Source organism: Ambystoma mexicanum, chromosome 1p (assembly GCF_040938575.1).
Source record: "Ambystoma mexicanum isolate Mex_15411 chromosome 1p, UKY_AmexF1_1, whole genome shotgun sequence".
NCBI classification, from domain to species: domain Eukaryota; kingdom Metazoa; phylum Chordata; class Amphibia; order Caudata; family Ambystomatidae; genus Ambystoma; species Ambystoma mexicanum.
In genome coordinates, this window is record NC_090921.1 from 361,714,331 (window position 1) to 361,737,314 (window position 22,984).

Consider the following 22,984-nt stretch of genomic DNA (forward strand, 5'->3'; position numbering starts at 1 on the left):
TCCTGCAGTGAGAAAGGACCGGAAAGTTCAGGTCGGCCCTAGGCAAGACCAGAAAAGGGGGAGGTGTGAAACAAGTCCCAGGCGAGGTGGTATAGCAGGGTGACAAAGTTAGGGAGCGATGGGCTTTATGGGAGGAGCAGGACAAGCCTTAAAGGCCAGCAGCAGTTTAGGAAGCAGAGGTGTTCCTCCTGTCTCCACATGACCCCATCTATATTAGTTGGTTGAGGAGATGACCAGGCTTACCTGCGACTTCTTGTGGAAATTGGACTAGTGATCAGATTCGGTAACCCCTCAGAAACCAGCAATGGCCTACTGAGAGTTTTAGAGGATTTGGAACCCGCATGGAAATCTGTAAACCCATTAGGCGGTTAGATGGCATCACCCCCATTGTGAGAGACCGCTTCTGTTTGCATTCCTTTTATCAACCTTTTGGTGTACATAAAACCTTTGAACCATACCTACTGAGTTCAGACTTTTCTGCCTCTTGTGAAGACCTCCTGATGGGGGTCAGCACAAGTCCATGCTTGTAAAATGCAATAAACTACTGCAAAAGCCCAAACTATTGGCGTTGCCAGTGCTTGTTTTCTCTTACTTTATTTGCTGTTTCCATGTTTTTTCCCTTTTTCCTTTGCCTAATTCTTTGTTACTACCTTCCTTATGTACGTCCCACTTTGTTTTACATGCAGACAGCAGAAGAGTGAATTCCCAGTCACAGAGAATGTGCAGACCATCCCCCCACCCTACGTGATCAGGATGATCCTTATCTACAGCCGCACAGCATCACAGCCGCAGCTTTCTGTTACGGAGCCCATGAAGGTGATTTTGCAACTTGTTTACTGTAGCATCAGGGTGGGTAGGCATTCTGCAGGAAAATGAACAAAGCACACAGGGCATCCAGTGATTTCTGTGCTACTGAAACTATATTCCACACACAAAAAATGTCATGTGTGTCTATGGCCTTCATAGAAGAAATGGTGTCCACCCGATTATACCACCGTATTGCTGTAGTCCGTATTGGTAGAAGTCCACTGAGAGGGGGGGATCTTGCACTGGAAGGCCCGGACTGTCATATAGGTTAATGACCGCAGGCCACAGTGGCCAGTTTGATGACTTAGTGCACTGTGCAGCTTCCATTTGCCCAATGTGCTTTAAAGTGCAACATTTGCCACATATGTTCCAAAACAATGCACCACCAGGTAATACTCAAATTATTTTGCAAAAATAATGTAATATAAAAGAGATATATACATGCCAAGATCTCACTGGTTCTGGGATAGCTTTTGTTGTTGGGCAAGGGTAGGTCTGAAGAGGTAAGCTACATCATGGTTTCCATTGATGTTGATGTGCTAACTGAAAGGCATGAGGTTGCCATGTTAGAGAGGTGTGTGCAGTGTAGGGTGGTTTTAGAGGTGTGTAAATAGCTCTCTTTCAAATAGAGGGTAATTCTACCCTCTATTTGAGGGGGGCATATAGTGAGGATGGTGGATGTATTGGGCTCACTCCAAGCTCGTAATAATTAGGCCCCTTGAATAGGAAAGACTTTTAAATGTTCGGGGTGGTTACTGGTTTGATTCCATTTAGGTTCTGTTGAGTATGACACCAAGAAGTCAGGTCTTTAATAATCCTTTGCTGATGAGTTGTGTGCCACAAATTATGGTTTACAGATGTAGGCCAATTATTTATTTTGTTGCTGGATTATTATTTTGTCCCAGTCTGACCCTGCCTACAGGGGAGTCTAAACCAGTCACACCAACAAGTTGCCTTCTAATTGGATCTGAAGATTTCGAGCTCGCTTATAGAAAACCCCTGATTATTATTGGTGTGTAGTTTGCCCTACATTCTGGGAGCATCCAGCCTTTGTCCTGCTACTCTTTCAACTTCTCAGCACATGGTATTTTACCTTAACTTCCCGCCGCTCCAGCGCACGTCCCCTCTGCGCATAAGTATATGGAAAATATGTACTGTGTTAAAACAAGCATTTGCTTGAGCTTTAATTGTGTCCTTTTTCTCCTTCTGTAGAAAATGCTCCTGAACCCGTATTTCTTTTTCGATGTAGTTTATATCCACAATGGCACAGAGGAGCAAGAGGAAGAGATCAGCTGGAAGGTGAGGCTGAGGCAACGATTTGAGCCAAAAGGACAGTTCGTAGCTCACTTAAAACAGATGGTTTACGGTACTAAATCCAACCCCAAATTAGACTACAATTGTAACATATACATCTATATTCGATTAGTTCTTTAGTTTTAAAGTTTGTGTTAGTGAAAGCTTGCTGCACACCAGACAAAAGATAACATGTCCCTACTTCTGGTTCCCCACTAGGTTTGTTTATTACATCTTTGCAAAGCAAAATGCTTGTTTCCTTTATCGTGGAATAAATCACCACGCAGCAAATAATCCAATAAAAGGGTAGGCTGGTAAGCGTCTTTTATGACATTTGGCAAAGCAGCATACAAATATCCACAGGACAGGATACAACAGATTCCCAGTTCCCCGATGGAATTGACAGAGCAACCCCCCTTCCCAGGTGTACCGAGCTTTTATATGGCCACACAGCATGGTCTTCAATGGAAGGGGGCGTACCAGAGAACCTTCCAAGGGACATAGAATACAATATATCAGGATATCTCCAACCTGTTCTACAGGGCTCTCATAATATGGCATGCAAACATCAGTGAGTTTCTCATACCTTGGTGCGTAATTTTTGCAGCATGCAGCAGCCGTATTCAGATACATTTCTAGCAAGTCAGCGTTTCTACCAGAACTACATGGCTCAAGCAGTAGATGGCCTACCTAATGTTGCTAATTCTACGTGAGGAAGTCCTCTCGCCTGGTGAGGCGTTGCTTTAAAACTCACTTGACTGTGACAAATGGGAAACGCATAAGAAGCGGGCTGACTATAAAGCTTCTTGCAGTGTACTTGGTGTATATTTCGGTTAAGACACGCTCACAAAATCGGGTTAGACTACCAATTGTGAGGAGTTGTAGCAGAATTCGAAATGGCAAACACGCATTCTAGTTTGGCCTTGTGAGTAAGGCATAGGTGTCAATTAAACTGAACAGTAGTATATGTATAATTTTCCCACCACACTTGAATCGCAAAGAGTTGCCGGGAGGGAGGGAGGGAGAGAGGGAGAGAGGGAGAGAGGGAGAGAGAGAGAGAGAGAGAGAGATTTTCATAATCTTCAAGTATGACTAAGATTGCTTTGTCATGTCCAGATATGCTCCACCGTATTAATTTCATTCACAACAATATGTAAATCCTGTATCCAATCTATGCCACTACTTCCACACGTTTTCCCCAAATGCTTGCTAATAGGACAGTCTGCTATCAAAGCCTCTTAAAAATAAAAGAAACAAGTTAAGCCTCTTTATAAAAAGAGTATTGGAGGTTTCTTTTCTTTAATTTTGCTTGTATATATAGTAAAACAAGATTTAAGTCCATTTTCATGGCATGTATTGTATAGTCTGATGGAATTATAGGGTAGATGCAAATAATCGCCTTTCAGTTTTTCACTACCAGAGCACAAAGGATTATGCTCTCAATTAATTGCCATATAATTATAAAATCATTGGGCAATTTTCTGATTGGATGCATTAATTATAGGCTTTAAATAATAGGCCACATGCTCAAGATCAAAATACCATAACGATATTAAGTGATATTTTATTCACTGTCTTTTGACTACGCTATTCTTCAGAATGTACGTTGGTTCCATTAAACACCTAAGTACGAGAACTCAACCACCTCATCCCCTTTGTTGCCCAAGGTGCCACTTTACATGGTCCGTGCTTCTTTTTTTGGGAAACCTCCTGAGATTGTGATGTAATATATCACAATATTTCACTGTGAACTTTAATTACACCTGCAACATTATTATTGTTCAGCTGCATAAGAGATTGAAGTATCAAATGTTGCACTCTTAGGGACGCTGAAGCTGGCATTGATCTTTTTTCAGTTAAAGGTACATTCTTAAGGGCTCAAATCTAAATCTCTTAAGATCTGTTGTGGCACTCCTAAATAAGTGTTAGAATATACCATGCCCTTGCTGGAGAACCCAAGGCTAAGATTCCATTGACTTTGTGATTCCTATTCAGTCTGCTTCCCGTTCCACGCTCAGACAGATATGTAAAAACTGTTTGTCGCTTAAAGAGTCCACTATGCATTAGGAAGGCTTGTATTCACCTGATCTTGCAGGACAGGATGCGGGTTCTTACGGATTGGCTTTGACAAATTCCACCAACTCGGGAAAACTGTTACAGGGTTTTATTTCACATTTTTCAGACTGCAGGGTGTTCTGACTAAGGGAAGTCCCTAACTAGTCCCTCGACCTCCCGTAGAGTCTCCCCACTCTATTCCAAGTTGTAATTCAAATATTGAACAGTAACTTCTACTATCTAATCTAGCCTATTTGATGTGTGAGGTCCTAAAGGCTGCAGCCTTATCTACCATCTTCCTTCTGGGACTTTTGATTCATGATCTTCAAGAGCGTTTCTATCCCATGTGACAAATTCCTGGATGTTGTTGCTTCTCCCATGGGGGAGTACCCTTCTCACGTGGCCATAGCGTGCGGCCACAGTTCAATAATCCCCTTGGGGTGCAACACAGCAGGAGATTTACACGGGGAGAGATTTCCCTCCTGTGACGAGGGATGGCATAGAGAGGATCATGCAGTATGCAGATACCCCTTATCAAACTCCCATACGCTTAGACACCCCACAGGGTAACATAGTCCTTACCTCCCCCATGTTATGCTATATGGTAGACCTCATAAATGTCACACTGTGTACTGACACCAAGAAGAACAAGTGCTACCCTTATGAACATCAAAGTAAAACTACTGGGACGAATAAGAAGCATGGGTGAATACTGTGCAAGCACTGAAAGCACAGTTTAGTCAATATAAACAATTGAGAATGCTTACCAGTATGATGATGGAAGAAGTGCTGGACATGAGGTCAAACCCTCCCTGGAGGAACCGTAGTCACAAGGGTGTGTGAGGATTTTCAGAAAGCAGGCAGAACGGGGCACCAAGAAGGGAGCTAGACGGAGAAAAGCTGGCCTTAAGGAGAGCGACCACTCTCCAAGCAAGGAAGCAGAAGCTCCCAGTGTGCTCGGCCAAAGGGATATGCAAGGAAGCAAAACTGCAACCCCGAAGCCTCACTTACCTCTGCCGGAGAGCGCCAGAGGATGTCGAGCGCAGACTAACCCCCACACTAGACCGCTGGCGTTACGAGAGTCCCACATCCATCGCAGACGAAGAAACCAGGTGCGCTGGCTGTTGGGGATACACGCAGGCCCTGAGAAGTAGTAGCAGAAGTTGCCTGAAGGGAATGAGACCCCGAATACAGGGTCAAGGACCCTGGTGGACAAAGAAGTAGTTCAGGAAATTGGGAGATGGAAGAAAAGCAAGCCTGGGACCCGCACCTGTATGAAGATTGCATCCAAGGCAATCTTTCTCGTGTCAGTACCTGGGAGGTTAGTGCACCAGGTCTGCCACGTTCACAAGGAAGAGAAAAAAGGGGATGGGACCTCCACATACAAGCGAGTTGCATCCTGAGAGATCTTCCTAGCCACAGTACGTGGCAGGTTTGTACCAGGTTGGCTGGGACTGCAAGAGACATAAAAACAAGACCATTGAAACTAATCCTGAGAAAGGCAAGTTGAGCAATAATACTCGCACCCATACAAATCTTCACAAACAGTGTCTGGAAGGTTAGTGCATTGGATGGACTGTGAGAATAGAAAAAGCAAGGGGAAGGGGCACGCCCCCTTGAACTGTTATTAAGAAAGGCCAAGAAGTGGGAAGAGGAGGAATCGAGGGAAAGAGAAACAAAACCCTTTTAAGGAAAGTGGACATTGTGACCCTCCAAGAGGAAGGAACCCCTCTCTTGGTAACACCAGGAGCCGACAGCCTGCAGGACCAAGGTTGTCTATCTTTTTGGAGTTGTTTTGCACCTTTTGAGAACCTTTGTGTTTTGAGCTACAGTAGAACTATTGAACTGTTAGAAGTACAGCCCCCGCGCTTTAGTTTGAGTTATTAGTGTGAGGGTTAGAGATAGGGTTTTGACCCGGCAGTGGACTGCTTTTGGACATCCTGAACGACCCATTAGAACATTTTGTTGAGGCAGGGAAACCCCTCTTAGTGTTAGGGCTAGAGAGGCATTGCCCCAACCCTTCTTAAATTGAATACAAGTGTATAACAATCAAAATGCCACCGTTGTGTCAGTTTCTAGATTCTACACCATTACACCCTAACACTCTAGCTCCCGCTCCATGCGCTTGCCCCCGTCATTTGACGCCTCTGTTCTCCTCTCTCTCCCTCTTCCTACTATCTCCCATGTGCCTCCTCCGTGCCTTTGGTTTTCTTACATGCCTACTCTCTCTTTACATCCCCCTCCTCCTACTACTCTCCTATCTCCAATCTCCCCCTTTACACATCTTCTCTCTTTCACCCTCTCTCTCTACCAATCTCATCTTCCACTAACTACTCCAACTCTTTGCTCTCTCTGCTTGCATTCACTGTAACATAAGCTCCCATAAACACAACCTCAACATTTCACACATGGTACCACGCTTTCACATCCAACAGCTCCACAGGTTTTTTGAGTGCCCCCATCCACCTTCCTCTTGGTCTCTCGATCCACCACTAGTTCTCCTGACCTCAATGGAACAGCTTTCACATTGGCTCACGACTTCACCTAACTGCTCGACCATTCCAGTCCTAGGTTTTTCCTGAGCTGGGCTATTATGGTAGCCAGGTTTAAAAACTGTGTTAGGGCCCACCTCTTTTTCGTTGGCTGTTGTTTGTGCAGTCCGATCAGGTTTGTCTATGCCAGTCGTCTTGATTTCCTGCTATGTCAGGATGCTACAATTCATGCCAGTGAGTTGGAAGTTGCTTTGAACGGGAGCTTCATTGTCGGCATTTCTTTTTCTCTGTTTTGTTTGGTTGTGGCTGTGTTGGATTGGGGATCTCTAGGTCCTTAAAAAGGTAAAGGAAAACGCTGGCCAGCAAAGAGGTTGGTAGGTGTTGTGTGATTGGCAACAGTACCCACCTGAACAAACAAGGCACACTCAAGGGCCCTATAATTCCCTAACTCCACCTCTGGGTTAGGTTCGACTCTGGCATCGGCATTGAAATATCGCCTACCCCAGGTCGGGAGGTGCCTTCTCAGGCTTAACATATGAAGTTCTTTTTCCTAAGTGTAGTTGAAACAGAGCTGTCTCCCTCTGGAGGATGAATATATTACTGCTCACTGCTGATATAAGTTGATTCCCACTTTCTTCACCCCACCAGTGGACCCCGTGAAAGAGGAACACTCCCTTTGGCTTATCGTATTACTGCATATTTCATATGGCATATTTAGATGGGTGCTACTGTAATATACTATAAGGGTAAAGCTCAGGAATTCTGGCATCTTAACTCAATGCCTGCTCTTCCAGTGTCCAACTATTTCATTTAGCAAACCTCTTGATGAAATCAGGATCACAACGTCTCTCACCAAGAAAGATTTCCTCTTGACTCCACTAAACTTCTGTCCTACGTCTAATGCACTTAGCAATGCACTTCCATACATTCTTTCTTCCACCTCATCGCTTTGCAAGGTTTTGATGGTGCGAAATGGTTGGTTTGTGGATGCAAAGCCGCGGGGTTGTGGGTAAGGTTACTCAATGACTTCATGTCACTTGGAACTCCAAGCACCAGCCATGGGCTTTGATTGTTAATCTGATCCTTTGTGGGTGTTGTAGCCTTTAGTCAAATAAGTTGGATATATTGAATTAAAGTACAAGTGGAGTAAAACGAAAGCTTAGGATTGGTATACGGCACGACTCTGCAACATTTGGCTCCCCAGATGTTCCAGACAACAACTCCTACCCTTAATGTTACAGCGAGTGGGGCCTCTGAACCAACTACCACACGCAAGACAATGCACAGATGCCAGTTCCTCCTGGTTCTGAACCTATTCTATCCTCCTTTCCCCACAAACACACCCGCCCTCTTCTTTTGCAGAGCCACGTGAGCGCCTGGAGACTGCCCTTTGGTGGTAGCGGTGCACGGTATAAATCAACATAACCTAACACATTCAGTGGTGACAGATTCTGGAAGTCGTAGTTGAAGAAATCTGGAAAGTCACAGGTTACAGACCTCTGTTATAGGGTGTCCCTAATGACATTGCATTATTTGACTACCTATGGGGGAGGTGGCAGTCTGCACCAAATGTCTGCTCCTCTGACATAGCAAGGATCCAGTTTGCTGTTTAACTGAGTAATTCCATGAACCTGGGCAGGGCGGATTTCCGCATGATCACGGAGTGATGGGCTTGATCTGGGGAAGTAAGTACAGAAGTGTGCTAGAGGTGTTGTTGCAGGTCATCGGCAAATAGATGCTGCATTTTTGTTTCTGGTCTTGAAAATATGCTCCCTTACTTTGTGGCAGGGGGCAAGGGTATGTGTGAGCAGTCGTGTGCTCCCAATCTATTAGGGACATATGTGCTTCCCTTTGTGTCTCCCCTTCTGGGGAGGTTAGTGTGGCAAGGTATTGCAGAAGGAAGGCATCCATGATGTGGCTGAGCATCATGAAAATATTGGGTGGTGCATTCCATGGAGCAGTTTGGTGGTATGTTGGAATGTCCCCATGGCACCAAAGTATAGCAAATGCAGGAGTCTATGTAGAGCGGGGTAACTCGGACTGGAAGCTAGCTTTTATGTCTTCCTGAAAGAGCAGGAGGATGGAAGTGATGGTCTCCCTGCCCAGCATGTATAAAATCAGTATTTGGTTATTACTGGACTATAATAGAGGATGGTCTTGGCTGAAACAAGCTCCTCCTTGGTGTCCGGACCAGCTGTTTTCGCTCATCCTTCCTCTGATCTGCTATGGCTCCCACCAAAAAATCCTCTCCTGCACAATGATGCCTCCGGCCCCTACATGTTGCTCTATGGTCTACTTCTTGGCAGTGCCCTTTATCATCGCTTTAGCAGTTGATGCCAAGATAATGCACAGGTAAATACAATCACATGAAAGTCATTGGCTTCAAGTGTCGCTATATCCATCCAAATGTGTTCACTTTTCATTTGTATTCGTTTGCATCTCTAGTTATGTTGGGGATCAGTTTTGTTTTCCCAATTTGTGAATTGCAACTGTGGGTGTCTTGAGTTGTTTATTAGTGCTTCAGTTTTGAAAGCTGAATGTGTGTGCATCATATATTTCTTAATTTATATTGATTTTAGAACAATTTGACCTATTGAAGACATTCTGCCAAGCTAGAGTAAAATATTCAAGGTTTTTGGTGGTTTTCCAGCTTTTTCCAACTCCTAATTAGGCAGATAACGCTGCATTCAGATTTGCCTGAATGTTTGCATGCAGATTACAGAATTCTGAGCATAGATTTGTTTAAATCTACATGCGTAAAATATGTATGTGCAACACAACTTGTAATCAGGTGGTTGAAAAAAACCTGTTGCCTGCTTTTTTTTTGGGATTATCGTTGACAGTGTGTGACCATTATTTCACCTGTTAGTGCTTGCTGTTAATAACATCTCATGAGGGTGCCAGCGGTCTAAATATTCTAATGTATTTACTTATTGGGGTATTCTATCGTGGCAGATTATGAAAAGCCACTTCATGGGGGGAGCAAGGTGGCATAGTTACTGGATATCAAGGGGTGAATGTGAATATGATTATTCAATTAACAAGAAGCCCAAAAGTCGACCAGTTCAGGGGTTGCAACTTCGAGAAGATTCAACTAACATGTGGAGGTTTTTGTGCACTGTCCCATCTGTGAAACTGTGACCTCTCAGCTCAGCATTCATCTTGTAAGGAGATCATCTAGTGAACAAGGTGGAGCTCATTGATTCCACTCTCACAAGAAGCCGTTCTCAAAGGCCAGAATTCAGTTGAGAACTTGGGAGTGGCGGGAGGAGGTGCTGCACACCCTGTATGCATTAAAATATTCGAATCAGTAATCTCCGTTTTCTAATGGATAGTGTTGCCCCACGTATTCCTCATCTTTGATATATCCGATATCCTGTTTGCAGCTTCTGAAACTTTTCAACAGCAGGGGGTGCTGTGCGTCCCTCATCGGCTTTCATCCCGCTCTCAGCCGGGACGTCAGCGTTGATATAAGTAGCACGCACCGTGCCTGTTGCCTCAGTTCTGTTTTTCTGCTTAGTATGGTTCGAAAGGGTTTCTTCGCCTCAGCGATGTATCTACTGTTATCAAGAACTTCGAGATGTATGCCCCGAACACCGGGTTCAAGAGGTGTTCGGATTGTGCATCAAAGATGTGAATCCACACCGACTATGCCTCTGGTGTTAAGGAGGAGACCACTGTGGCATTTGACAGTTGATGATCGTAAAGGCCTTGAAGGAGAGGAAGCAGAAACTCCCCCCAATGTAGGTCTTTTTCCATATCCCCTTCCCTGTCGAAGATGAGGTAGTCTGACGAAAAGACCCTGAGGGAGGTTTCACCTCACGAAGCTAGAAAGCGCAGCAAACATTCTAAGCGCGCTTGACGAGTTCCAGACACTCACCATCTCAAGTCTAAGAAGTGACGCCATTGGTCCCGATCGTCGTCTTCTGACTCCTTACCCGATAGGAAATGGGTATGTTTTCCGAGTAAGTCGGCTTTGAAGGCCGAATTAGAGGAATTTCGCCTCAAAATGTTAGGTGTTCACAAAGGCGGCATCATCCACCCTTTCCAGTGAACCGAAAAAGGCTTCCAACCCCATTGCGCCTTGTGAGGCGACAGAGCGTTGTCAAAATTTTTGGCTTGTGCGCCTAAGAGCCCGGGCAGTAAGTACTCGAACCTTCCTCGAAAGGTGTCGAGTTATTCAAAGCCATCATTATCCTCTTCTGCTCCATTGAAGGAATCCATGTGGGGTTCTTCAACGCCAAAGCCATCGAGGTTCAAGCCATTGACATCCTCGACTGATTCGTCAAAGGCTTTTAAGCCCTTAGCAAAGAAGAACTTTTTGAAGTCTATGATCTCCATTTATGAATAAGAAGAGGTGGAGGAGAGAAGTCCTCTGTTTGGATTGGTATACGGCACTCAAAATGCTCCTGAAGAGCTGACCTCTGAGGAGTCAAGGTTTAGAGACCTGGTGGATACCTTGAAGGATGGCAGTGTCCTGGATACATCTCCAGAAGTGGAGTTTGCCACGCCAGATGTGCCTGGGCATGCCGATGCCTCATATAGGCAGTCATGGCCAAGGTGACTGAGTATTTAGGATGGAGCAGGCCTTTGGCTGAAAATGTGAAGGATGATCTTAAGAACATCCTTGATAAGGGTCATCCCAAGGTCCAATTGTTTCCTTTCCATATGTGATAGAACAACATTGTCCTGGAGAACTGAAAAAAGAGTGATACTGCTCCCGCAGTAAATAAGGACTTGGCTAGAAAGTACAGGCATCCTGCAATAGTTCCAGTATTGCCATTGAGACATCCAACTCCAGAAAGTCTCGTTGTTCAGGCATCCACATCAACCTCAAAGGCTGCTGCCTATCCCACAAACCCTCCAGATAAGGATGACAAGAGGTTTGATGCCCTGGAAAAAAAACTGGTGTTCCCGGCGGGTAGCATGGTGCTAAAGGCAGTCAATGCTGCTTGTGCTAGGCTCTGCAATCTGGTTTAGATAACTTAGATTGTGTTAGCCGTGCGATGGCGGCAAGCGCTGTAACCAGAAGATTTGCTTGGCTGCGCAGGTCAGGTTTTGCCCCGGACGTTCAGGTGATGTTATTGGATATGCACTTTGATGGCTCTCAACTGTTCGGTTCTAAGGCCGACAAGAGTTTGGAAAAGTAGCAAACTTTCAAAGCAGCTGCAGAATCATTGGTTGCAGCGATTTGCCAACCACGGTAAACCCATTCCGCCTCAGAGTTGGAGGGGCTGGTCCTTTCGATTCTATTCTTCGGTTGGAAGAGCGTGGGGGCAATTCTCTCAAAGGGGACAAAGGAGACTACCTCTTGTTTCACGAGGACGTGGGCGTAGAACTGCCCAATCATCCTCTGCCTCTTGTCTTCCGCAGCAGCTGCACTACCAAACCCTTTGAGGCCTAAATCCACAGGACTGTGGTGGGAGGCAGACTGACACAGCATTTGGAAGAATGGCAAAGCATTACTTCAGATGCTTGGGCTCTGCAAACAGTAGCCCATGGTTACTACCTCCATTCTTGAAACGGACTCTGAATTCTCTGCCAAGCGGACATTTCTTGAAGGATCCAGATCTGCTCCTCTTGCAGGAGATCATCACCCTGTTAGAGAAAGGTGCAATGGAATTGTTACCTTCAGTGGAGAGGAACCAATGATGGTTCTCCCCTTACTTCCTAATTCCCAAAAAGGACACAGGACTGCGACACTTCTTGGACTTAAGACACTTGAACAAGGAAGGACAAGTTTTAAGATGGTCACTCTTCCGCAAATCCTTCAGGCCCTTTAGCTCCAGGATTGGATGGTGTCCCTCGATCTTCAGGATGCTTATTTCCATGTGCCCATTCATCCCAAGCACAGGAAGTACATTTTGGGTTCTACTATTCAGGCTCACTGCTGCCCCAAGTGTCTTCACCACATTGATGGTGGTAGTAGCGGCAAGTCTAAAGAGGAGGGTGGGGGGGATTCACATCTACCCCTACCTGGACGATTGGCTGATCAGGACTCATTCTCCGAACAAGTTCTGGAACATCTCGGCATCACCTGCCACACCTTCCACAATCGAGGCTTCTCTGTCAATTTCAAGAAGTCCCACATGATACCTTCCCAAAAGCTTACATTTGTTGGATCGGTCCTGGATGCTTCTTTGGGAAAAGCTTCGCCACTCGAGGTGAGGACTCAACATATTCTACAGATGGTCATGAAGTTACCAAATGCCCAAAAATTACTGCCCTTCAATTTTTTGAGGTTGCTCGGTCTCATGGTACCCTGCATTTTCCTGGTGCCACAGACCCATATGAGGATGAGATCACTTCAGTGGGCCCTCAGATCCCAATGGTCACAATTCTCTGGCAAGATAACTGACCTTCTTCAGGTCCTGAACAACGGATCTCCTATGGTGGGCCTACAAGAAGAATGTGATGAAGGGTGAACTCCTCTGGCAACCATGGCCGGAGATCACCGTAGCTACGGTTGCCTGCCTCACAGATCTGGAAGCTCATGCAAACTATCTGACAATCAGCAGTCATTGGGCTCATCGTTGTCCAAACTACACATAAACCTTTTAGAGCTGAGGTCAATCAGACTGACGCTGATAGCCTTTCTGCCCTCTCTGCTTGGAAAGAACATCCTGATAATGACTGACAACACAGTGACCATGCATTACCTCAACAAGACAGGAGATGTAGAGCCACTACCACTGTGCCAGACAGGCAATGCATTTCTGGTTTTGGGCACTGCAAGAAGTAATCTCATTATCGGCCATTCACCTAGTCGGAGCACAGCGGTGACGCTCTGAGCAGGCAGAGCACAGTCTCTCACAAGTGGGAGTTGGCACAGAAAGTCCTTGTAGAGATCTTCGCCCTTTGGCAAAAAGATCAAGTGGATCTGTTTGCATCCAGTTTCAACAGGAAGTGCAACCTGTTCAGCTCCAGGAGCTCTGTGGGACGCGTTTGTGGTGCATTGGGACTTTCCACTCCTGTACGCGTTGCCTTCAGTCTTCTTCTGTCCCTGTCATTCCTCGTGTCATCGGGAGGTTGAGGAAGTTTGGCAGATCCATGATTCTGATTGCTGCGGATTGGGCCAGGAGGACCTTCAAGACATGTCCATCTGCCCTCCGATTTGTCTTCCTCAAAGAGTAGACCTGCTCACTTAGAAAGGAGGTGGCATTCTCCACGCAGTAATCTGAACTCTGAACCTTCACGCCTGATCTCTGAGAGGATGGGATACAGAGCTTGGGATCTCCCGGAAGACCTAATGAAGGTGTTGCTTTTGGCAAGAAGGCCAGCAACTAAAGCTTGGAACAAGTTTTGCAGCTGAGGTAGAGACAAGAACATAGCCCCTTTTACTTGTGACACACCGTCGTGTTATGTTTCCTGTTGCATTTAGCCCATCAAGGGCTGCAGATTTCCACTGCAAAGGGCTATCTGGCAGCGCTTTCCATTTTCAAGTGCTCGCCTGAACAAGGCCCTTATTTTAAACCTTTCATTGTTATCCAGCTCCTTAAGGGACTCATAAATATCTTCCCACCGCTTCCTTTTATTATTCCGGTTTGGTACCTTAATTTAGTGTTAAACTTCTTGATGGGAGCTCATTTTGAGCCACTTCATTCATGTTCTCTTATGATACTGACTTTGAAGACTGTCTTTCTGACAGCAATCGCCTCGGCTTGGTGGCTGAGTGAGCTTCAAGCCTTGTCTACTACTTTTTATAAGGATAACGTTTGAGGGTTCGCCATTCATTTCTGCCTAAGGTGGTGTCTGAGTTCTATCTGTGTGAAGAATCCAGTGGAGTCATCACTGATTCTCTGGTGGTAACCGCCTCACATGTGGCCTGGGGACAGCAATCACTGCCTGATCCTGACCCTCGCTGGGAGTCGTTATATGAGGGAGGATCTCATGGGAGGAGAGACAGCCTCTGGGGAGATGTCATGGCTCCATCGGGTGAGACATGGTATTATCCCCCACTCTCCCTTGAAAAAGACCTCCCCATGTCTGAACAGTCATGGCTTATTGCCATGTTTCCCCCTCCTTTTCCCATGAAGAAAAGGGAAACCCCTTTAATCAAATCTGTGAACCAACCTTGTTCAATCTCTCCATGTCAAGTCTCGGTCATGGCAAACAATGACGACAGAATCCTCAAAGTACTGGGACGAGGAGAAGAGACCGAGCATGCTGATCATGCTGATCAAGAGATACAGCAAGCACAATGATCGCTCTAGTGTTTCCTGGCACACGCCTGCGAAATGTTAGAAGTCCAAATCAAGAAGTGAAGACTGCTGCTGTGAGGACTGGCGAGTGAGAGTTGCACCTCTCTGCGAGGGGCAGAGGACCGGGAAGTTGAGACCAGCCTAGTGAAGCCAAGAGGCTCATCAAAAGAGAAGGAAGCTGCTGAGCCAGAGGTCGCTGTGGGTACACTAGGAGCAAGTGAGTGACCCCTTGGCATTCGCAGATGAAGGAAAACTGCACTCCACTTACCAGAGAACAGCAGGTGTCAGCTGGAAGCTGCGGATGACCGACGAGTGAAGGAAAGGCAACCGCGAGATGGAGGTGTAAAGGAATTCTTCAGCTACAGGCCGCAAGAGAGTTTTCCAGCGCAAGCAAAGACCAGTGTGTCTGCCAGAAAGCAGAGGGGACACTGGGCGTATCGGCGAACACACCAAGTGTGAATATATGAGAACCACGTAGATAAGAATGAGATAAAGAATTGACATATTGAAAGGGAGCTCAAATCATAAGCAAACCCTCTTCGAATGTGTGAATGTACACAGTGTGAGTATTTACAGAGCAGTGAGAGATCAAGATATCAGAGAGACACATTAACAAATATTATATACAGACAACATTGGGAGCGGGGCGAAGATCAAAAGTCCTGGCAGGAGAGTACACAGGCAATTGAGAAGGATTTTATTAATCATAGAAGGAACCACACCACCCGAGAGAGAAAATATCAGGTGGCCTGAAAGGAAACCAAAATTGTAAAACCAGACAGTTTTTGTGTGCAAGTGCGGTAGTTGGCCAAGGGAGGCCCAAATAACTATTGTATATGAAAACCTTAAGCAGGAAAGAGGAATCCTCTGAAACCAAGTATCTTCTTCCCTGGAGAACTTTGTTTGAACCGGTTTCTTCCTTTATGGACAGTTCACCAAACATTCCAAGGTTTGTCATTTCCCTTTTCACCTTTTAGTTCATTTTATAGTGTGAGGGTCAGTATAGAAGTTTGGACACGATAGTTTTAGTTTTGACATCCTGACACAGACATATCCTTAGTTTTGGTTTAGGTTGGGAAATTCCTCTTCAAAGGTCTGAGAGGCATTTTCCCAACCCCTTTCATTTTAATAAAAGTCTTTAACCTACAACATTGGAAAACTTGTGTCAGTCTTTCATTCCGGACTCCTCACACCTGCACAAAAAACTGTTTTACCATCTTTTATCCGCATCCTTTCAAGGATGAAAGGAGGCTTCATCGATTGGATCCCAAAAGAGCGCTGAGCTTTTACATAGGCAGGATCGGAAAGATGATCAGCTCTTTGTGGGCTATACAGGTCATAGGCTGTGACAGGCTGTTACTAAACAGACCTTGTCTCAATGGATTGTGTTGTGTATTACCGAAAGTTACACTCTGGCTGCCAAGGAAGTCCCTGATGGTCTGAGCGCTCATTCCACAAGAGGAGTAGCTACTTCTTTGGCTTTATAAAGATGGGTGCCTGTGCTGGACACTTGCAGCGCTGCAATCTGGTCTTCGCTGCACATGTTTACAATACATTATTGCCTTGATTCTGTATTGGGTTAGAAGGCTAACGTTGGCAAAGCTGTTCTTCACAGCATAATTCAAAAGTAAATTCTCTTTCTCCCAGCTACATACTGCTATGGGAGTCTATCAAAGATGAGGAATACGTTAGAGGACACAATCCATTAGAAGAACAAATTACTTTGCCCCTGGTAATGTTCTTTCTACTGGGTGTTCCACCCACATATTCCAAATCACCCTCCCAACCTACCCCTCTATCTGTGGGAGAATTTCTGTTATTTACAACTTCCTCTCTTTCAACGTGTGAGATTCTTTAATCTTTGAGACGGCTCTGCTGAAATGGGGGGAAAACATAACTGAGACTACGGGCCCCGTGCGCGCTACTTATACAAGCGTTGACGTCACAGACAAGAGTGTGATGGGAGCCACCGAGGGACCACAAGTCGACCATGCACGGCACCCTCTGCTGTTGAAAAGTTTCCACAGCTGCAAGCAGGATATCTGATATATCAAAGATGAGCGATACGTGGGAGGAACATCCAGTAGAAAGAACATTACCAGGAGTAAGTAATTTGTCCTTCTCTCAGGTCAAGGTCTGAGGTGTGTGGGATGAGCCTTTAGACTTTTTGACCAGAAATGTGTGTGGTTTGCGGGTGGGGGAATGCATCCCCTACTGTAGGAACCAGTCTACTCTTACTGACATTCGCCTTGTCCACATCAATAGGCAACTTGTTAATGCAGACCCTTATGGTTTTGCAATCAGAATGCCATCTGTCTTTTTCTAAACTCACAGTTCTGGTTCAGGTAAGTATGTTTTGAGAGGTGGCGGCCTGGCAAAGACTTTCACCTGCGTGTTAAGTAAAATGGGCAACCCATGAAGTGACGTGCAGGATTAAAGAGACCATGTCATGTTCTATGACCTGCCACCTGAAATACAAAATGTACAGGATAAGCTTTGATCCTACACCCATGGGGAATCAGGCTCCACAAACGTTTGCTGGTTTACCAATTGCAGCCTTTAATGCACTTTTCAGGGTGGTACAGTGACAGATAATGAAGAGAACATACCAGATAAGAAAGCCTAATAACATATTAATCGTCTGGAATGGCGTATTTTTCCAGCACTTTTAAGAAAGCACTTTTTACTTTCCTATATGGCACTTTTCCAGCATGGGTGCTTATATGCTAGGCAATGAGAGGCGCAAGTTAATCGAGATTTCTGGATAAATAAGCACTGGATAATAACTACTTTGGTACGACGGTCTCTCAGAAGCAATCTGTGAAGGTAAGCCTAAGTACATTTGTCATTTCTGACCGTGTGAGCACAGTGATGCAGCCAAATAAAAGTGAAACAAAACAGTTTTGAAACCTTTCTTTTTATTGAACTAACTGAACATATTATGCTGAGATTGCAGATGCATAAGCTCCCCAATTTCCATTTGATTTCATCTGGTGGGTGTCTTTATTGGAAGTAAAAGGAAAGCGAGGCGCTGCTTTAAACTCCATCGGCCGCAGTAAGAAGTTTGAAAAGAATTCAGTCCTGCATGGCCCCTTTATTTACAGGGCAATAAAATTTGGTAGCGACATATAATCAACCATTTAGAAAAAATTGTGGTTCAAGCAGGGCCACGTTATTCACCCATTATGTGGAAGCACTTAAGCATGACTAGTCTAGTAAGTGGGACCCAGTATGATGAAACAGTGATGCTATTGGAGTGAATTCCAAAATGTAAGATTCAAACACACATGGTGTGAGGGGGAAAAGAAGAATATTTGTTTGCACACCTTCCCTGTAGAGTCCTAAATTGTGCATTGGTTTTCATAGATTTTACTGTTGCACTTTAGACAACAGAAAAGTATGTATTTCAGATGTTTCAAACATGCCGGATTGCTATAGTCCTGTGTTAGTGTAACGCGTATGCATTGGGCAGTGCAAACCATGTCTATGGTTGACATCACTGTGTAACTTGGAAGAGGAGGTTACATTTTTGGCAAGATACCAACCCTGTGTGCTTATAAATGTGTTAGACCTTGCATGTGTTGGATTTCTGACCCATATAAAAAAAAGGGTTGAGGGATGTTGTGATGAAGTCCCACATGATGGAAGCTTGGTGCTGAGACTGGGGTGACTGTGGGGCAGGACCCGGGGATGGTGCCACCATCCTCTCCATAATGCATGGCTATGGCGGTACATAGGTGTCCTTCAAGCTCCCCAGTCCATCGCCAGCATCAGGATGTCTGATGTGTCAGGACCTGAAATGGGCAGAGGCTGTCATTCTCTAAACCCCTCATACCTGCAAGGATACCGATTTCTGAGTCATCCTAAGGGACAAGAGAGGACAGTAACTAAGAAACTCTGATCTGTTTGGCACCTGCAAAGGGATGAGAAGAGACCTATGGACCACCAGAACTCTGAGGAGAATGTAGCAAAATCCTGGAAGAGTTCTTTAGCAACAGAGGCCTCCCAGCTCATCTGTGTGAAGACCCATAGTGAGGTTCATTGGTTGCTGCCACCCATGCTACGAGTAATTGCATTTGTAATGCCCAGCTTGCCCCTCTTGTCCTGCCATCCTACACATTACGCTAGAGGACTCATTCAGACAGTAGACAATGTGCTGACTGCCCAGGTGATTTCCAGCTGTCGGGCCGCTGCAGTGACCCCCTACGAGCTATACAATGTAAATATCAGGACTTGGTTTTAACGGGGTCAGTCATTGCGTATCCCTGCTTGCATCTCACAGGCTGGCTTCAAGGGAGCTCGCAAAGGGCAGGTACACTACCGCTCAGCCACAACACAAGACAAGATGTGAGCATCAGTAAGAGTGGTCTGCTCTGTGGGGGCTGAACCACTTAAAGATGACAGCCCCAGCGTTGAAAGCTCAGACCGTGATGCTCCAAATATATGGATTTTGACCAGCTAGAGGTTCTGTAGTCTAAGCGCAAGCTATCTAATCTTATGACCAGAACCCCTCCTTATGACCAGAACCCCAGCTTGAAGTTATGCTACTATACCTATAGGTAAACCTGCTGGACTATATAAAGGTGACCACAAAAGTGATGGGTGGAAGGCTTTGACTGAATCTATACCACTGGCATTGCCCTGGCAACCTTCCACACCACCGTTTTTTAGCCCGTCTGCGCCATTGCAAAAGGGGTCCAGCCATATGCAAATCAGTCAGGTACTGCCACCAATGGTAGCATCCCAGCCCGAACCGCTAGGCCAGGTCCCCTCTGCACGGAAACACCAGCAACCCAAGACATGTTTCGGCCTTGTTGGGCCTCCTCAGTGAGGTGCAGCTTGGTTCCCTATGGCGCAGCGAGCAAGGGACCCACGTCTGGGCATACCCTCTCTCACATAGTGAGACAAACTGTGACCACAAAAATGATGGGTGGAAGGCTTTGAATGAATCTGTACCACTGGCATTTCTCTGGGCAACCTTCCACACCACCGTTTTTTTAGCCCGTCTGCGCCATTGCAAAAGGGGTCCAGCCATATGCAAATCAGTCAGGTGCAGAGAGTGTAGACTCAAGAGTTGAGGCATAGAGAGCCAGAGTGTGTGGCAGTAAATTGAGAAGCTTGGAGGCAGAGAGGAGGGGCGTAGAGTAGAATAGAACTGAAGGCAGCTCAGGGGGGTTATCAGGAAGAGGGGAGAACAACTGAAGAGAAGATGGTGCAAAGAGAAAAAGGAGTGGTGGGGAGGTGAAGCCAGGTGAGCAAGATTGGCAAGAGGAAAGATCTACTGAAGGGAAGTAGGTGGTGAGGAGTGAGTGCAGAAGAATTGTCAAGAGAAAGGAGCAACAGAGGAGAAAGAGGAGGGGATGAGGGTGTACAGAGATTATCAAAGAGGCGGTAGCAAGAAACCCAGGAGAAGAGGGGAACCAGTTGTCTTGACAAAGAGACAGGAAGAGAAAAGCCAAGCGAGAAGGTAGAGGGGAGCCAGAGCATGTCAAATCTTTTAGGAGGAAGGGAGAAAATAGATACATAAGGGGGGTGGTGGGAGAGAATAAGGAGGAACTGGCGCCCAAGTCGATGGGCAAGGAAGTACCAAGGTGGTAAACCTCCCAGTTATGGGGAGACTGGCAGGGTTTGCACCAATGGGATCAAGCCGTCATCCACAGGGCCCAGCATGACCTTGGCTAAGATCGAACATAGTCTGATGTTTGGGCATGTCCGGAAGGCCCAGAGCCCCAGGACTGTTGGTTCTGTTTAAACATCCAGTGAAGGACAACATCCTGACTACTTCTATGAAAGCTCCAAAAGCCAAGGAAGAAGTACTTGGGCACTGAAAACTCAAAAGACTGGGAGTGCCTTTGCGACTGGCAATTGGCAGAGGCTAAGGGAGTGAGAGAAGGGCTGACAGACTATGTTCCTACAGAGATTCTACTTTGTCAATGTTCTTTTGAGTTTCACTACTTTATTTCAGTTCATCCTCTTCCCTTAGCAGTTTCTGTTGTTTAATAAAGTCCATTGAACCATAAGACTATGGCTTTGAATTTTCTATTGATCTCTCAGCCACATCAGCTAATTATTAGAGAATAGAATGGGATTACCATGAAATGATCGGAAAAATAATACCTAATGAGAAATGGCCGATTTGTTTTTGGTTGAATTTAATGTTAATAATGCGGGGGGAGACCCCTCCCACTTCTTCTTACCTTCACCTATTCCCCTTACCCTACCCCCATCTATAAATTAATACAAATGTACAAAAATCCCTGACAAATTAGATTTAAAAAATGCGGTCATTTCTCATTAGGTAATGTTGTTGTATTCGATTAATTCTGTGGATACCAATAGAATGTAGTATGCTACAGGTTGAGGTCCTTTAAAGCTCGACCAGTAGATGATGTGGCACCACTGAACAGAGTTACTCAGTCAATGGGTCCATAGTGCACGACATTGGTTCAAGTCCCACTGAAGACATTGAATATAGACTGCAAAGTGCTCCCTTGGGTTCCACATGTCTAAATAGATACACAATTTAAACATTATTAGTGTTCTTACTCTGTCGTGTCAAGTAAATATGAATCACAAATAGTATACAGTGAATGGCCCTTCTTTTTGTGATCAGCCTGTTAACTGATTGTATCTCCTTTCCCAACCCATCATGTGCAGAATACTGAAAACCATATCTTTTCTGTTCACAGGATATGTTTAGTTTTTTCGGAAACCTGGATACGAAAGGCACCAACTACAAATATGAAGTATCGCTGAGCGGCCCAGCAGTGGAAATGCACAATTGCATGGCCAAGCTCCTGGCACATCCTTTACAGAGGCCTTTCCAGACACACGCGTCTTACAGCCTGCTGGAGGAAGAGGAGCCTCCTGAAATAGAGGCAACAGTGTGATGGCTGTCGCTGTATCGCTGAAATTCAGAATCCATCTGTGCGCTTTGGGACTGTGACCAGTCTTCGCCATTGTTGATCGCTACCGAGTAGCCTTGAAACACGTACTGTCAGTGTAAAGGCAGGTTCATCTGATGTGTTGGTTTTGTTTCCTTGTAGCTGTTTTGGAGAGGTGTAGTGGAGCTCAAGGCCAGTGGGGAAAGGGGAAAAGGAAATGGACTCCAGTCTGCTAGTTTTTGGGCAGAAGACTACTTTGCAAATCTCAGATTCACCTTGGTCGTTTGTGCCATATGTGCTTTTCTTCCCTCCTTCCCACAATTGCAGGTTCAATAAATATATATCCCACATTCTTGTTCCCAGTGCTTCACCTATTGGGCACCATTCCCTATGCCCTTACAGTTGACTTGATTTACCCATTGCTATTCTCCTGACCTAGCTGGACAGCATCTTTATCGTGCTCACCCTGCTACTTCACTAACTAGTAGTCACACTTTAAACAGAAAATCTCAAGTTTGTGCAACACTCTATGGTAATGATATAGCCATTCATCTTAGCATTTTCTTCTGATCTAGCATGAATTCGAACATTATGGAGCACTTATGCCCCTGACAAGCCCAGGCTCCTCCACTATACACTAAGAGTAGTAGCATTGTAATGAAATGGGAAAGCACCCACTAGAGACAGAGTACATACAAAATGCTGCCCATGGCGCTGGACTTTTATTGAAACCCAGCTGATAGCAATGATAGACTCAACTATGTTATCAATTGAACTTTCTGCTAGCTCACAAGGAAAACACACAAACAATTTAATCAAAGTGATAAGACTTTGGAATGGAACTGGAAGATGTACCCATGTTTCTTTGCATAAACTGATTTTGACTCTAAGAATAGTTGTATCAACCCTTTAGTTTCAGTTAAGGGGTACACTTGCATAATCGCAACTGAAACTTGGTACACAAAGTCACCTATGTGTCAAGTCTGATGCCACTGATTGGATCTCCGTGTGACTCTTGGTGATTAAAAGCCCCCTTGGCTGTTTTCAGACTTACCCATTAAGTGTGCAACTCCCTGCAATTGTTTATATATGAGATGATGAACATATTTTGAAACCATCCATAGGGAGACTGATATCTCGCCTCTTCACCTGGCTCATTTTGTGTTGCGACTTTCTCAGATTGGATTTTGTTTTGCCTTGACCCCTGACAGTGTTCAGAACTACACAGTGTGTAAGAATTAAACCACACCAT

General features: G+C 45.3%; 1 protein-coding gene across 5 annotated transcripts in view; it reads left to right on the forward strand.

Moving 5' to 3' along the window:
- Positions 1-22,082, forward strand: part of BABAM1 (BRISC and BRCA1 A complex member 1) — a 150,449-nt gene extending 128,367 nt beyond the window's left edge. For all 5 annotated transcript variants that reach the window (XM_069648881.1, XM_069648871.1, XM_069648900.1 and 2 more), the window contains 3 exons: positions 687-816; positions 2,020-2,106; positions 21,538-22,082. In XM_069648881.1, coding sequence (XP_069504982.1) covers positions 687-816; positions 2,020-2,106; positions 21,538-21,738 — 418 coding nt within the window. In that variant the 3' untranslated portion in view covers positions 21,739-22,082. The remainder of the gene's footprint in view (positions 1-686; positions 817-2,019; positions 2,107-21,537) is intronic.
- The last annotated feature ends 902 nt before the right edge of the window (positions 22,083-22,984 follow it).